Source organism: Tetrapisispora phaffii, chromosome 16 (assembly GCF_000236905.1).
Source record: "Tetrapisispora phaffii CBS 4417 chromosome 16, complete genome".
Taxonomy (NCBI): Eukaryota; Fungi; Ascomycota; class Saccharomycetes; order Saccharomycetales; family Saccharomycetaceae; genus Tetrapisispora; species Tetrapisispora phaffii.
Genome location: NC_016535.1, coordinates 335366 through 352855, shown reverse-complemented (window position 1 = coordinate 352855; position 17490 = coordinate 335366). Strand labels below are relative to the sequence as shown.

At 34.2% G+C, this 17490-nt stretch overlaps 7 protein-coding genes across 7 annotated transcripts; 4 read left to right on the top strand and 3 right to left on the bottom strand.

Annotated features, from left to right (window-relative positions):
• Positions 1-441: 441 nt before the first annotated feature.
• On the top strand, positions 442-2250 carry MGS1 (ssDNA-dependent ATPase MGS1; the record flags this gene model as incomplete). The annotated part of the gene is made up of 1 exon (XM_003688712.1): positions 442-2250. One exon carries the CDS (start codon positions 442-444, stop codon positions 2248-2250), a length of 1809 nt encoding a protein of 602 aa, XP_003688760.1.
• A 25-nt stretch (positions 2251-2275) lies between these two features.
• GYP7 (GTPase-activating protein GYP7) lies at positions 2276-4549 on the bottom strand (the record flags this gene model as incomplete). The annotated part of the gene is made up of 1 exon (XM_003688711.1): positions 2276-4549. The coding sequence occupies one exon, from the start codon at positions 4547-4549 to the stop codon at positions 2276-2278; it is 2274 nt and encodes a 757-aa protein (XP_003688759.1).
• Positions 4550-5378: 829 nt separating this feature from the next.
• MFG1 (Mfg1p) lies at positions 5379-7487 on the top strand (the record flags this gene model as incomplete). Its single annotated transcript, XM_003688710.1, has 1 exon — positions 5379-7487. One exon carries the CDS (start codon positions 5379-5381, stop codon positions 7485-7487), a length of 2109 nt encoding a protein of 702 aa, XP_003688758.1.
• A 751-nt stretch (positions 7488-8238) lies between these two features.
• Positions 8239-8964, top strand: VID27 (Vid27p; the record flags this gene model as incomplete). Its single annotated transcript, XM_003688709.1, has 1 exon — positions 8239-8964. The coding sequence occupies one exon, from the start codon at positions 8239-8241 to the stop codon at positions 8962-8964; it is 726 nt and encodes a 241-aa protein (XP_003688757.1).
• A 288-nt stretch (positions 8965-9252) lies between these two features.
• Positions 9253-9519, bottom strand: MRX7 (Mrx7p; the record flags this gene model as incomplete). Its single annotated transcript, XM_003688708.1, has 1 exon — positions 9253-9519. The coding sequence occupies one exon, from the start codon at positions 9517-9519 to the stop codon at positions 9253-9255; it is 267 nt and encodes an 88-aa protein (XP_003688756.1).
• Positions 9520-10276: 757 nt separating this feature from the next.
• Positions 10277-13633, bottom strand: BRE4 (Bre4p; the record flags this gene model as incomplete). The annotated part of the gene is made up of 1 exon (XM_003688707.1): positions 10277-13633. The coding sequence occupies one exon, from the start codon at positions 13631-13633 to the stop codon at positions 10277-10279; it is 3357 nt and encodes a 1118-aa protein (XP_003688755.1).
• A 1899-nt stretch (positions 13634-15532) lies between these two features.
• On the top strand, positions 15533-17374 carry TPHA0P01620 (uncharacterized protein; the record flags this gene model as incomplete). The annotated part of the gene is made up of 1 exon (XM_003688706.1): positions 15533-17374. One exon carries the CDS (start codon positions 15533-15535, stop codon positions 17372-17374), a length of 1842 nt encoding a protein of 613 aa, XP_003688754.1.
• Between the last annotated feature and the right edge of the window lie 116 nt (positions 17375-17490).

The following is a 17490-nucleotide window of genomic DNA, read 5'->3' as shown; positions in this document are numbered from 1 at the left end:
CGGAAGACTACCTAATCACCTTCTTCTTGTCAGATATTTCAAAGTAGATTATATATTATCTTTTATATACTTTCTTCTTCTAAAAGGTTGCTCTTATCAGTTCGCAAAAAACAGTTGTCATTAGCATCTGGAAAAATATATACAATTATTAACAATAAGTCGAGATGAGCTGGAGGTTTGATTAAAGATGAGGTTTAAATGTTGAATCTTGTATTATTAGGATAAGTGGAGAATAAAATGATGCATATGAACTTTGTTACTGGATTGTCTTCAATGGGTTTATTGTCACCCTCGAAGCTGTATAAGTTTCGCAAGTTAACGAATCATTAAGATTAGTTGTGAAGACAAGGTGGAAAGCAGACAAACTTCAGATATCAAAACAGGTTAAAGTCGCTGATTAATTAAGAATAAGTCTCATAGTAAGTCATAATATATTGCACGATGTCCTCCAAAAAGAATGTAAAATCAGAACAATTAATATCATGTCCTGTTTGTAATAAGAAAATTAAATATTCGATCATTAATGCTCATTTGGATAAATGTACGGACAAGTTTAATTCAGGAAACGATGACTCCAAGGAGAAGAATTCTGTTATGAGTATACTTGGTGGATTTAAGTCGCGTAAAAGAGTTGCTGAAGTCGATGTGGTTGATCTGGAGAAAACGTCTTCTACAAATGAAACCACTATGGTAAAGGAAGAAGTGAGTCCTCATGAGTCGGCAAAAAAATTGCAAATAGGAGCAGTAACTAAACAGAATTATGTTTCAAATTCACCACATCTTTCTACCGAATATGAATCAAAGCGATTGCAGAAGATCAGTCATTTACCATTAAGTGAGAAACTGAGACCACATGAACTCAAAGACTACGTAGGGCAACAACACCTTATGTCTAAGGAAAGTGGTATTTTGGCAAGATATATAACAGAGGGTCAAATCCCATCGATGATATTGTGGGGACCTCCTGGTGTTGGTAAAACAACATTGGCGAGAATAATAACAAAAGCTGCATCTGAATCCAATCCAGATTCCAAGACCTCATACCAATTAGTTGAGGTAAGTGCCACTAAGACAAATTCTCAAGAACTACGTTCGATATTTGAGAAGTCAAGAAATGAATATAAGTTAACAAAAAGGAGAATTGTATTATTCATAGATGAACTTCATAGATTTAACAAAGCACAACAAGATTTGTTGTTGCCACATATTGAAAATGGAGATATAATTTTAATTGGAGCAACAACTGAGAATCCTAGTTTTCAGATGAACAATGCATTGATAAGCAGGTGTAACGTATTCGTATTAGAAAAATTGTCAACAAATGAAATCTGTATCGTCTTATCAAGAGGAGTTGCATTACTAAACAAGTGTCGTAAACTACTTTGGCATACAACAAACCCTTTGAAGTTATCCAGGATGGTATTAGAGTATATTGTCAATCTATGTGTTGGAGATACTCGTAAAGCATTAAATATATTGGAAATGATTGAATTATCAACAAGAGATGTTTCCATAGAATTAACAGTCGATAGTATTAAAGACATCATGAGACAAAACACAAGTGAATCAGGAGTCAATTCGTATTACGATAGAAATGGTGATAACCATTACGATACAATATCAGCCTTACACAAGGCTGTAAGAGGCGGTGATGCAAATGCGGCACTGCTTTATCTTGGCCGTATGTTACAAGGTGGGGAAGATCCTTTGTATATAGCAAGAAGGATGATCAGAATGGCAAGTGAAGATATTGGAGTGGCAGATAGTAGTTTACTAACACTGGCAGTTTCTACTCATGATGCTGTTATGAAGATAGGTTTACCTGAGTGTGATGTGATTTTAGCACATTGTTGTGTTGAGCTAGCGAGAGCAAAAAAATCCGTAGAAGTTTATAGAGCTTATAATAAAGTCAAAACCATGCTTAAGGAAAACACCTATTCATTAGCTAGTAGTGAAATACCTATGCATATTAGAAACGCGCCAACAAAACTAATGAAGGAATTAGGCTATCATAAAGGGTATAAATACAATCCAGACTTTATTGATGGTAAAGTAAAACAAGAATATTTTCCAACTGAAGTTCTGGACCAATGTTTGGATAAGAAAGAGTTGAATTTTTTGACAGGTGAACACTTGGGATCCAGATATGATAATGATTTAGTAGATAATGATGAAGTAAAAAAGAAGAGAATATATAATGGCATTTCTTATCATCAATCGGATTTATTTAAATGTTTAAACGATATATAAAGGATACATATTCAAAATTTAATATTTATTTAATGGAATCCTTGGTCCTTTCTTCTTCTCTTTGAATAACAATCTGTTTTGATAACAATAATTGTAAATGGTAATCAGACTTCTTTAGTTCACTATTACTTTCATTGGCATCTTCATTTGTATACATAGGTAGCAATTTATCATCTTGTAATTCTTTATTTCTTTCCATAAGATCCATCATCTTTTTAAATCTAATAAACAGCAATTCACTTCTTGTCATTAAATCTGACCAGTCTAGTGTACCATTAATATCATTAAAAAATTTTAAAACTTGATCAAACTGAGTTAAGTTTTGAACTACTGTATCATTATTTTTTTGAAGGATTGCCAGCATAAAAAACAGCTGGAATTGAGAAGAATAGTAGTCTGTCAATAATATTTCCCATATTGAACAAACGGATTCTAAATCGAATTCTCTTTTGAACCATACCAAGATCATCCTAAAACAGAAAAATAAATTTGAGGAATCACAATCAGATAAATGTTTACTTAACTGAGGTAACATAATTTGGCATAATTCTGCCAAGGTATACATTTGATCTCTGATACCAGATTGATCCCTTAAAAAGTTTCTTTCCATTCTCTCCATAAAATTTACGAAACACCAAAATGCCAGTTCTTCATCTCTGACGATATAATATATGATTGATAATAAATCAGTCATACCTTGAACATATCCTAAATTTGTATTCAGAACATTATAACTGATCAATATATTTTTCAATGCTAGTAAATGAGGATTCAAAATCTCAGATTTACTGTCAGAATTTGTTGAATCGCTTAAATTTGTATTTTCATCTTCATCCATTTCATTATCTGCTGTCTCATTCTGAGGAGGATTTTTCCCATCAGGGGTGTTATATTTATATATATCAATATTGCGATCGTTTCTTCTTACATCTTTCTCAATTCTGAATATTTGATCATGCCAATATTCCTCCTCTTCCGGATCAGAGTTTGGTACCCTATTCAGCCATTTGGATTTATATTCTGTATTGTATATGTTCCTAAGAGTTTGTTCAATTTGCAATTTTTCGTCATATGAAGAATCCCAAGGATATACTCCCAATAAATAAAGCCAAACCGTCTTTCTTAACTCTATTGATTCAATACCACCATGAAATATGAAATCTTTGATTTCATTAATTGTAATATTAATTCTTCCTTGAGAATCGAAGAAGGAATTCCATTTTTGTTGTGTTAGTGGGAAACTTCTCTCCAATGCTTTATTTAGTTCGAAATCACTGAAACTAATATCGTTATCTCCATTTCCCATCCCTAATTCATTATTCAAGATTTTTCTATAGGATTCACTGGTTTCATTCAGTAGATTGAATTTATCTGATTGTTCCTTGACACCTTGTGCCCATTTAGCCAAATATATAGTTGCAGAATCGTAATCGTCTTGTATTTCTTTTACTCTTGGATTGTTTAATAGCTTCTTAACGTAGACATTGTTTTTGTTTCGTTCTGCCAGTTGAACAATGGGGTGTTTTCTTATCATTGATGATACAAATGATCCAGTCGCTGAAGTTGCATCTGCTATTCTTGACATTACATTCCATTTTGTCGAATCCATTTTATCCCAAAATGTGGACTTATCGTCTCCATCGTTTGCTGAAACGTTGGATTTTCCCTGTGCTTCTAATAGTGATACGTTAGTGGAAAAGTTTCTTAGGTCATCTAACGTAGCATTTACTAGCCATATTGTTGGCTCGATAATTGTTTGTTGCAAATCGACATATTTTGAAATGGCATCTTTCAAATCACTACCACCCCAATATATTTCACCTGTTGAATTGAAAGGATCAAACGACTTGTTCAGTTTTTTTTGTTTTGCAATAGTACTACGACATACATCATCGTGAAAGAATAATATAGGCAAAGTCTCATCTTCCTGTGGAGATTTTGAATGAAGAATCACCGATCCAAACCACCATTTGTTTGGACTGGGAAGTCTGAGCTGAATCGAATATAAGGAGTTCAATTTAACAGCAAATGAATATGGCATCGAAATAGCAGAAAATAATAAATCTTGAGGCATCCTAACATCTTTTGTGAAACCGTTTGACAACTTCATCTCGGCCTCATCTAACCATATTCTGTGCTTTGAATCCAATCCATCCTCTGTAACGTATTGCAGCATTGGATCGACGTTACCCACGTTATTCTGTTTAGTAATTAATAAATAACCCGCTATGTTATTAGATGCATTTGTTGATGGATGGATGCAAACTTTAGACTTACAAAACACCAATTGATTGTTCATTATGATTATTTTACTTTAACCCTTTGTAATTCACAAAATCTCAAAGAAACCTGGCAACCAATACCAAAAATAAACGTTGCTCTCTTCAACTGCAGTATATGTAATACGTCGTGTACTTGCGTTGGTTGTCCTGCTTCAAATACATATTGCTAGCTATTTAAATAGTTTGGAGTAGTTTTAAATATGCAACTCCTTAAATGCATATTTCAAAAACAGTACCCCTTCCCATTGCAACGAGAAAGGCATACAACTAATTTCACTATATTCTAGAAACTAGCTCTTAGTAGAACTATGATTGAGTAATACCAGATATTCATTCAGAGAAAGATGTATGTGTTACGTACAAGAAATAACCAAAACGAATCTCTTCGACTATACATTATATACAGATCATTTATTTCCATATTCACTAAAGGAATTGCGAATATCTCTTCGCTAAAAAGACCAACTTCACGCATTAAATGCAACTTCTCAAGCCACAAACATCATCTATGTTTGCATCTCATCAACATAGAGACCTCTTGCCCGTATTGCAACAACAGAAACTACTTATATTAACATTGGATGCACCTTTCTTTATAGTGATTTCAACCTTTCGAAACCTTGTCCCATAAATTTTCACATTTTATCGCAATGAATATTTTTGAAAAGAAATTGATAAGTAACAACTAGTCAGTATTTTAGAAAAGTTTACAATTAAAAGCTACGTTTAATCAATTGATAGTTGATCTGCAGATTAAATAGGACTCAGATTGTTTTTGTAGGAGAGTTATACAATTTGTTAGTTTGATATTGGTCTTACTAGGATCCTGAGAGAGAACTAAAGACGATGGCAGGGCGAATGTACAATAACAGTAGTCCTGCGAAGACCCCAGCTGGTAATAATGGAACTCCTAACGATTCAGGAAACATGGGGAATCAAGATCAGATGCATGGTTTTGATAGGAACAGGAATCAAAGCACTGGGCCCATGAAGCAGAATATGAATCTGAACCAAATGCAGCAACGGCAACAGTTTGTGAACTATTTCAAAAGCATGCAAAATATGATGATGAATCAACAGCTTCCCGCAGGGGTTATGAACAATAATATGGCAGGGCAAGTACCTCCACAACAACAACAACCCACCTTAGACACCGCAGGAACTCCTTCAAACATGCCACCAAATATGCAAGCTGCACAACACCAATATTTACAACAAAGACAAACACAAATGGAGCAGGCTCTTAACACACAGTTTAAAGAAAAGGCTAAATTTATGATGGCGAGACAGCAACAGCAGCAGCAGCAGCAGCAACAACAACAACAACAACAACAACAATCGCAGCAACAGCAGTTGCAGTTACAGCTACAGTTACAGCTACAGCAACAACAGCAACAGCAACAGCAACAGCAACAACAGCAACAGCAACAGCAACAGCAACAGCAACAGCAACAACAGCCAAAACAATTATCGATAAAGAAGAAAGACTCAATTAACCAAAATAATGCAAGGTTTTCTCGTCCAACTACACCAGTGTCTTATGTACCGGTCTCTTATAATATAAATCAAAATATGAATATAAATGCCAACATGAATAGTAGAATACCTAATGTAATTCCCGTGGATAAGGTACCGATTGAAAAGAATATACCAAATAATATAGAGCAGTCGTCGCCATCATTGCCTCAAGTAATGACTTTGAATTCTACTGTAAATTCTAATAAGTCATACATAGATCCGACAAGTCAAATTAATTTAAACAACACAAGTGATTTGGGAGGACAACAAACCTTGTCTTATCCTATCAGAAAGTATATTGCTAATATAGCTTCTATGAAAGTGTATGCATTTTTTGATGCAATTAACTCTTCTTCTAATCATTCTGATGTTCTTTCATATTGGAAAGATAAGGTTCAAAAATTCTTTTCAGCCAACAGTACTATAAAATTCATCAATAAACACAAAGAAATAGCCCACCAAGTTTCATTAAGCTCCTCGTTGTTTCCGCTGTATAACGTCATGTTAAGTAATTGTGATATTGTTAGGGTGGAAGTTACAACAACACAATTGAGAACGCAAGTTTTGAGCAATGGAAATATATATTTCAACTGCCCTCACTTATATATTACTCATCATTATTTAGACGGCAGTTATGTTATGCATTTGGCTCAATTAAAGGGCCTATTTGACCCTTCTTTTAAGTTTGATTGGATTGAAATCTCTTATCATAATTTTGTTCCCGGGATAGAGTGGAATTCGTTAGAGAGATTAATCAATGATCCTAAAGCCGCCAGTAAGGTATTTGGATCCATGAAATTCGCAGACACGAAAAAAGAAGAATTGCGTACCGACGGACCTGTAGATTCGAAGCCTGTGAATATTGAAACAATCCAGAATTTAAGATCGAGCTTCATTGCCTTCCAATCCATAACTCAAACAGGACTTCCTGTCGAGGCCATGAAAGGTATCCAACTAGGAGATGCAATGACATCTTTATCCAGTCTGATGATGTTTAGAAAGATTCAAAATATAAAAAGTCCTACAGAAGCTTTAAAAAAATATGTTAGTGTCAAAAGTAAAGATAAGCATACCGTTGGGGTCTCTTCCAATAATAATAATGTTTCCAACCATAACAACATCAATGGGATTCAGCAACATACAAGAAGTATAGGTTCATATATCCAACAGAAATTTAAATCAGAAGGTAAAAAACGTAAAAAGAACCCAGAACCAAATATTAATTCGACTAATTACGTCAACATGACCGCGAGATATGGAAATACATCTATAGGATCCCAGAAACTATCAAGTGTATCTCAGAAGTCAAGTCCAAAGAGGAGACGGACAAGCGGGATCTCTCCATACTCTACGTTGAACCTAAATCTGTCAGAAGAGAGTGATATTACAGCATTGATGGACGGGGAGCCAACTAATGATAATGTAAAGAAAACTTGAGGCCCAATAGTTTGTATCCAGCACCTTTCCTTTACTGTTAGAATAAAATTAGAAGTATTTCAATGAAAGAGCTTTGAATGCCATGCTATGGGGTGGCATTGCCTGGCGAAGCTTTCATTTGGATAGTTGCCTATGTGAAATGCATATACCACAGTAGATATACTTAACTGGGCAGACAACTTTGAACTTGTTCATTTGTAACTATTAAATAATATAAGTATGCAAATATATTGAATATATTTCTCACATTAGGAGGTACTGTGATCAATTCACTTTTGAATTTACTCTCGCACTTAAAGGCACTTTAATAAATTGTACAAGGCACCGCCCGTAAAGCAATTGTAGTTGTGTTTGTTGTTATTTAAGTGAGTGGTTGACCTTCAATTGACGTTACTGGACCTGTAACAGTTCCTGATATGGCCCTTCTATGGTAGTTACTGACACTTTCTTTATGGACACTCATTTCATACGAAACACCGACATTGGGTAGTAAAGCATCGATACATGAAACCTGTAACTTAATATAACGTTTAACTTTGTGCTGAGATGTATTAAATCAAGCCTGAGAGACAGTTGAAGTTTCGAATAGTGATTTGTTTTATTGTCCCAGAGCTGGCAGTTATCTGAAGACACGAGAATTTTGAAGTTGGGCATTAAAAGAGGGCCAAACCTGAACAACATTCCGGTAATATTTGGTTTCGTTGAAATTATTCCTTATTAATAAATAGCATAGACATTCCACATTTGTTAAATGAACATTGTCAAATCACTTATAGTAAATACGGCAAGACAAGAGTTAGTAACTGTTCCGACTGGGAGATTTGATTTGCTGAGGTCGAAGACATCGCCAAAGTCTTCTTTGGAATGCATTTACAATAGAGCTTGCGTGACGATTGCTGAGGTAGGATTTTGTACTCATGAATTAATAGTAGTTAAATTAGAGGAATACCTTGAAGATGACGATATAAATGGTTCCGATGATTTTACGGATGATGCTATTAGTGTCTTATCGACACAATCGAAGATGAAAGATGAACAATGGACATTCCGAATCAATGAAAAGTTAGGATTCCATAAGAAATGGAATACTCAGGGAGAAATGGTACTCACGTGGAATAATACATTAGGGGATGAAGAAGATGAAATGGTACAATTTGCAGTTAATTCAGATACTTTGTTAAATGAGATAGAAAACTTCATTCAAATATTTTACAGATGCGTTTATCTTAGTATATGCAAAAAGGATAATGTTTCAATTACATATGATAATATAAATGATATGGAAAAGTTATCAATAGAAAATTATAAAGAGAAACAAGAGGAAGTGGAATTGGAAGAATATTGGCAGGATGACAATCGAAATGGAGATGCAAATAAAATAAATGACCATTATGAGAATGGCATGGGACTGGATGATCACGATGATATATATTTTGATGCTAGTGATTACCCAGAGATAATAATAAATGAAACTTAAGGAAATGAGTATGGACAATGTAAATATCTATATGTTTGGTGATAAACTAACAGATAACTATTGCAGACCATCGAGATGCTGTGAAAATGTGAATAAGAAAGCATTTGTTTATTGTGATGGTAATATATTGGCTATATTCGAATATTAAATGAAAAGACGATCGGCCACTGGAAAGTTTTACCTTCGGCATCACTTGATACAGGTAACTGTTTTTAATGATTAATAGCAACAGTAAATGCATATAGAAGATTATATATGCAATGTAATAATAAACTAATGATTCATAGATTAATTTTTAAAGTTATTATGTTTTGTAGATATTCCCATAGATGATTTAACATCTTGAATAAAAAGTTTCTTAAAAGCAATGAATTTTTGATAATTTGTAGGTTTATACAGAAAATCCTGTGCCTGTGGTTTGCTAAAAGTTATAGGTTCATTTTTAATACCATTCACTCTATTATACACACGACGAACAAACGAATGAAAATTCTTACTGTTTAGCAGAGAACGATATAGCCATTCTTCAAATACAAATGGATTACCAAATTTCATCCTGTTATATAATATTGAAATTCTGTAATAACTTATGAAATATTAACTAATTATCCGATTTTAACTGGGTATTATCTCAAGTATCAGATATTCAATCCCTATCCTTATTAGCATCGTTTAATACAACATTATTGTTATGAAGGCTATATTATAATCAACTAAATAAGTTATTTAATATTTTCTTAAAATAAAGAATTGAAATTTCGAAGTCTCTTTTTTTGATTTATCATGAAATTTGATAGGAAGTCATGTGGGAGCTAAGAGCCATCGATTGAACTATAAGCTGACCTGATTCCTATGGTTCATGGATATATAACATGATAGCTAAAAGAATGGTAATGGCATGATTCTGTTTTATTCTCATAAGCGATAGTATTCAAGATGCTTTAAATAAAATAACTGATCTTTAACATCATTTGTTTCAGAGAAAAAAGTTAACCAACCAAAAACTATTCGCTAACTACAACAGTTTCTTTTGCACATATTAACTTCAAGTAATATATATTAAATACAATGGTACCAATAGCTTAATAATTGAGAGTTTTGGTATGGTTTCTTTAGTAGTTACTCTTTTAACTGTCTGATGTTGTTGTAAATTGGATTATAGATATTTTTTCTGTCGCTAATAAGAATTAGTAAATGAATATTTAACATCCGTTATTTAACTAACTGCTTTATGTTAGTATCACGTATTGTTCATTAAATGCAGTTTAAAATTATATAAATATATATTCATATATTAATTATACTATAGGGTTTAATATGACTCTTCGCCTAGAATCTCTTTTGCTTTGATAGCAATTTCAGGTAAAATGGCAGAAATGTCTGTGAATGTCCTCTCAAATGCAACTCTATGTATCTCAGTCCAATGAGATTTTTCTGTTTCATGATTAACGTTTTTATCAATACTAGAGTTCGATAACAGTTTTTTATCAAGCATATTTATATTATTAGAGGAAATGTGCCTCTCATTAGTGTTTTTTGATAATTCTCTATTCTCAAATTTTTGAATAAATTCATATAGTTTTTTTCTCGATAAAATTGGGTTTGGTAAATACCTTGGAATCTTATTTTTAGATCTAAAGCAATTTGATAGAATGTAAAGAACAAGAATTACAGAAGCAACACTATCTCTACGAAGTGATAGCAAAGCTCTAGTAATTTCAGGATCTGCATCTCTATCCCAGACTTCGAAATAGGTACTCGAAATTCTTGCCTCAATAATTCTCTCAATCAAGTAGTTGCATTGGTCCAGAATTTGAGTATACTTCACTGGCTCAAAATTGGCGATATATATCGGCTCCTCTTTGGATTTTTCTAATAATTCTTTAATAGCAACTATACTTTGACTTAAACGAATCTCTCTTATATGAGATAAAGCAATTGCTAGTTCAGTTGGAGCATCAGACGAATCTCTATAAAGATAACGATCTGTGACCAGTTGATAAGACTGTGAGATATGACCTAATAGAACTGAAATGGCTACTCTTAACTCTGAACGGGCTTTAAACGACCAAACAATCCAATTTATGGGAATGGATATTAATGTACCCACAAAAAGAGATAAACCAGTGACCCATGTATTTTTCCATATTCCTGCTGTATTTAGTGAACTCTGACCCTTTCCATAAGATTCCATCACAATAACAGAAAAGCAAAGCATTGTAGTAAAACTTGATCTAGTGTTTTTATAGGCAAAAATATTAAGTGAAATAGGTACAACAAGGATACCAGCAAATGTACAAATGACGTATGGACTTCCGAAATGCCTGGCCTGCGCAGCAGCCCATCCCCAAAATATTCCCAATAAACAAAATATTATTCTTCTTATTAATTTATCCCAACTACCAGAATACTTTCTATGAGAAAGTAAATAAAATGACATCGGTGCCCACCAACATTGATATTCTTGGTACCAACCATATGATCTAGGTAACCATGATGGTAAAGATAAGAAAACAATAACAAAAACTTTTTTTAAAGCCCATTTCATATAATCATCTACTAATAACTTACTGCACTTCCATAGAAGAAGTCTCCATTTATTACTTGTTGTGTGAAAATTAAAATCATCACGATCATATTCTCTAAAGACTCTTTTAGAACTGGAATTGTTCATTTTAATGTCATAGTTATGTGAGGATGTGTGTACGTTGTACAATTTTTCAAATATTTCATCCACATCTCTTTTAGTTTCAAAATAGTTTAATACATTTCCTGCACCTTCATCAATAGTACACTGAATGGGAAGCCTATATATAGCTCTGCGAAACGGATATGTTATTAGTCTAATTCTCCAGTGAATACCGGAAGATAATTTAGAGCATGAGTGGATTACATCTAGTAGGTTCTTAGCTGAATTTCTTAACGTTCTTAAAAATAAAAATAAGGCGACTGATGATGTATCAGTTAATAAATCCTTTGAGAAATGATCTGTATGAGTAAAGTTTTTGTATTTGACATCTAAATTATATATTCTTCTCTTTAACTTTTTTTGTAATACAGTAAGTTTCTTGTCAATAGTGAGAGTATCTACCTTTTTGCCAATATTTTCAAAATCTTTAAATAAAATGCCAATTTGTTCCAAAGAATAAATCATTTCTGAAACTAAGGAATATGCAGGTTCAGCAAATATATCTCTTAGTAATTCCAAATATAATTCTCTATCAAATGCATTGTAAGTGCCTGCTTCCAAATTTAGAGGTTTCGGTACTGGTGTAACGCCATCTGAAAAAGTCATTGGAGTTGGTGACATTGAATCATCTTCAAATTCCTCGATATCCCCTTCATTAGTTTGAGGTAACTTTAAAGTTGCATAGAGTTCTTTTACATTATCTTTAGTAAATAATTTTGAATGGATTGGTAAAACTCTTAATGGACTTATGAATTTTGTTATAGAGTTTCTCAAATCCTTCAAATTATTTTGGTCAAATTTGCTAAACGTAACTTGATTTGAGAATTCCCTAAATGCTTCAGGTAAAGTTACGATAAGAAAATTCACCATTTCTTTCTGTTTAATATCAATGTTTTCATCAGAATCGTCACTATTCAAATCGACTAAGGAAACTAAAAACTGTTCCGATTTTTTAAAACAAAGACTGTAAGTATGAATGACTTCTTGGTTTCCGCTCGTGGGGAATACAAACGTACAAATAACTAAGGACAATAATAGACCAAAAAGAAAAGAGAATCCAAAATCCCAATATAATTTCCAATGCAATTTTTCTTTCGAAAATGATAGTTCAGCAGTATGGAAAAAGATTATGGCAATGCTAAAAGTTTTACAAAAATATAGGAATCTTTGAAATATGGCTGCTATCCAAACAGAAAAAGTTAACGCTAGGAATAAACTTGCAAATAATATTGCACCTTGATAGTCTGCCACGGGTTTTGATAACGTAGATATGTACCATGCTAAAGAGGACCATCCCATTCCGAGAGCCCCACCCAATATTGAACATAATGTAATTTCCAGTTGAACTCCTATGTTTCTTACTGGATGATGTATTAAAGCTGCTAATAACATAAAATATCTATATTTGTGACCTATCCACTCACCAGATGGTCTGATTACACAAATTACCATTGCAATGAAATATGCAGAAAAATATTTAAAAATAGACTTTTTATAAGTCATGAAATCATTAAAATATTGTGTTGGGGAAGAAATTGATTTCTTTAAAAACAATGAGATTCTACTCTCTTTTGAATCCACTTTTTTAGTCGTATATGATATTCCATCATCTTTCTTATATTGGTCGTTATTAATCATTTCTGGTTTAGAGTAAATAGAATCGAAAAATTCATCTCTTAGTTCTTCTAATGCGAAATCATCTAGATGTTCCTCCCCCCAATTTTTGGATTGTGATAAATTTTCTAATCTCATAAATGAACATGATTTATTTAAGTGTCTTGATCTTAATTCCTGATTAATGTGAGATTTTTCTGCGGAAGTATATGTGCCACTTTTTTGAGCATCGCTCAGAGATAAAAACGAAGTATGTGAGTATGAACCTCTTAAAACATCAACATTTTTGTTGTTGTTGTTGTTGTTGTTACTGTTGTTAATATTTGGATGTGGGGACCCATCCTTCAATTCAGATAGTCTATCCATTTTTATTTCAAACGTTTACAAAGGGTCTGTGCAGATACTGAAGCATTCGTAAGTTAAAGATAATTTTCCACTGTGAATAATATAGTGGTAAACAGTAGAGCGATCAAAATACCAAAGTAATATTAATGTGTGTTATTGTCTTCTTAGAGCGTTTGATAATAACAAAACGCAATAATTAAAAGATGTTACTTCTCCATTTAAGTATACACAAAGGATGACTTCATTTTTTTAATCATCTATCTTCAATTTTTTCTTTGCATATTTTCATATTTCAAAATTTTGTCTTCGCTATGATTTCTTGTTTATCGCATCTCGGCTCCATCAGCGCTAACTGTTCATGGCATCTGTATGATGTTGTAGAAATAATAACTCTTTTACTGTTTTTCAGTGGTAATTAAAATAAAAAGGGTTCAAATAACATGTATTATAGAACTTGCGTTAATATTAGTAATAAAACTTTAAACTTCAAGTCAGCAATAAACCATTATGTCCGTACTGAAATAATCCCCACAATAATTATGACCTTCTTCTTCCCTTGGGTAGGGGAACAAAATGTTAAAATCCTACAAATGGCCATTCTGCATTTCAAATGCATAATGATATTTTCTGAAATACCTTGACCACTAACCAAAACATACAAAGCTGGACATTATATACATACCACGAGAAACGTATACCAGGAGGGCTTTTAACCTACCAATTTTTCTGTATTATAATAAAAAACCAAGACCAAAATAAAATAGGAAAATGTATTATACTAGAGAAGCAGTTTAACAGCGGCCATTATTCTTACCTTATTTATATAAGAAATCAAAAAAAAATAGATTAGAGGGGGGGGGCAGATGCCTCTGTTTTATCGCATCTTTTTGTGACACAAAACCAAGATTTGCCACCCAGCCAACACCGGTAGCCTTCCTGTATCTTACATGTACATACACACAGGTGAGGAAACGGCGGCGGCTAACCGGCCCTGCTGAGGACACTCACTCACACAGGGGACCCACCAAGATAGCCGCCCAGCAGGGTAACGATGCGGCACGCCCCCTGGTGACGCCCGTGTGCTCATTTTGCCGCGGATCTGTCGTGATGGTCCCAAAGGATATTGTAAGTACGCACGGTTGAATTCTTCACTATGGAGCTCGTTGAAAAACCAACGCGCAGAGAGACACGCACAAAGACGGATGAAAAAGTGCGAATTTGGGACCTCCACCGGAGCATTGTGCACGAAAACATGCCATAACGTTCGTTCACGGTGATACCTGTCTGTTCCTCCCAACCCTCCCCCCTAACCCGAGGCTGCTCCCATTGAAGCTCCCAGCAAGCACGTAGGCGGAAGAACCAGTACAATACAAAGAAATGCAGCTAAACGCTTCTGCCTAGAATTGAAGTTTTCTTTCCAAAGAAAATGTGGCTTCCACAGGACAAGACTGCTGTATTGCCTAGTTTATAATAATACGCTCTCAGTATAAAAGTGAAAAAGTGAAAAATGTCACCATCATACAAATTTTTCAGTTTGGTGAAATTTCTCGATGAGGTTGTAAATATTTTTTTTGATACTGTTATCATATGGGAAGACATACTAATTATTAGTGATATATAGTGATAAAGTCATACTTTTTACAACTTTTGAAGTTTGACCTTCACGATACAGTCAATTGTGCTACTACAGTGATTAATGTCTTTTTAATTTTTTTTTTTAGATTTGATACATGGGAAATACAATTATTATTAATTGGTTAGAAAATTTATTAGTACAATGTGTAATTGAAACTTTTCATTTAAAAGAAAACAGAAAATAGGTTCTTGTTATTTATATGTAACTTCTTGCTTTCTTTTATACTGGTTCGTAATTTCAGGAAAAAGCGTAAACCAGACAACTTCAAAACTATACAAATAAGAATGGCTGAAGGTGTTTTCCAAGGTGCTATTGGTATCGATTTAGGTACTACCTATTCATGTGTTGCCACTTACGAATCATCTGTTGAAATCATTGCCAATGAACAAGGTAACAGAGTTACTCCATCGTTCGTTGCTTTCACTCCAGAAGAAAGATTAATCGGTGACGCTGCTAAGAATCAAGCTGCTTTGAACCCAAGAAATACCGTCTTCGATGCTAAACGTTTAATCGGTAGAAGATTCGACGAGGATGCTGTGCAAGAAGATATGAAGACTTGGCCATTCAAGGTCATTGATGCCCAAGGTGCTCCAATGATCGAAGTTGAATACTTGGGTGAAAACAAGACTTTCTCTCCACAAGAAATTTCTTCTATGGTTCTAACCAAGATGAAGGAAATCGCTGAAGCTAAGATCGGTAAGAAGGTCGAAAAGGCTGTCATCACTGTCCCAGCTTATTTCAACGATGCTCAGAGACAAGCTACCAAGGACGCCGGTGCCATTTCTGGTTTGAACGTCTTAAGAATTATCAATGAACCAACTGCCGCTGCTATTGCTTACGGTTTAGGTGCTGGTAAGTCCGAAAAGGAAAGACACGTCTTAATCTTCGATTTAGGTGGTGGTACTTTCGATGTTTCCTTATTACACATCGCTGGTGGTGTTTTCACTGTTAAGTCTACCTCCGGTAACACCCATTTAGGTGGTCAAGATTTCGACACTAACTTATTAGAACATTTCAAGGCTGAATTCAAGAAGAAGACCGGTTCTGACATCTCTAACGACGCCAGAGCTTTAAGAAGATTAAGAACTGCTGCTGAAAGAGCTAAGAGAACTTTATCCTCTGTCACCCAAACTACCGTTGAAGTCGACTCCTTATTCGATGGTGAAGATTTCGAAGCTTCTTTAACCAGAGCTAGATTCGAAGACTTAAACGCCGCTTTATTCAAATCTACTTTAACCCCAGTTGAACAAGTCTTAAAGGATGCCAAGATCTCTAAGTCCCAAATTGACGAAGTTGTCTTAGTCGGTGGTTCTACCAGAATTCCAAAGGTCCAAAAGTTATTATCTGACTTCTTCGATGGTAAACAATTAGAAAAATCCATTAACCCAGATGAAGCTGTTGCCTACGGTGCTGCTGTCCAAGGTGCTATTTTAACTGGTCAATCTACTTCTGATGAAACCAAGGACTTACTATTATTAGATGTTGCTCCATTATCTTTAGGTGTTGGTATGCAAGGTGACATTTTCGGTATTGTTGTTCCAAGAAACACTACTGTTCCAACCATCAAGAGAAGAACTTTCACTACTGTCGGTGACAACCAAACTACTGTTCAATTCCCAGTTTACCAAGGTGAACGTGTTAACTGTAAGGAAAACACTTTATTAGGTGAATTCGACTTAAAGGGTGTTCCACCAATGCCAGCTGGTGAACCAGTCTTAGAAGCTATTTTCGAAGTCGATGCTAATGGTATCTTAAAGGTTACTGCCGTTGAAAAATCCACCGGTAAGTCCTCTAACATTACTATCTCCAACGCTGTTGGTAGATTATCCACCGAAGATATCGAGAAGATGGTCAACCAAGCCGAAGAATTCAAGGCTGCTGATGAAGCTTTTGCCAAGAGACACGAAGCTAGACAAAGATTAGAGTCTTACGTTGCTTCTATCGAACAAACTGTCACTGACCCAGTTTTATCTGCCAAGTTAAAGAGGGGTTCTAAAGTTAAGATCGAAAATGCTTTATCCGAAGCCATGGCTGCTCTAGCCATTGAAGATTCATCCACTGATGACTTAAGAAAGGCCGAAGTTGGTTTGAAGAGAGTTGTTACCAAGGCTATGTCCTCCCGTTAGGATATCTAGTATATAATGTCTGTTAATCTCTGTATCTTATTTTCATTTTAAAAAATAAATAAATTTCAATAAAAATTCTATTCATATCTCTTCTAATTAGTTAACCGCATATATAA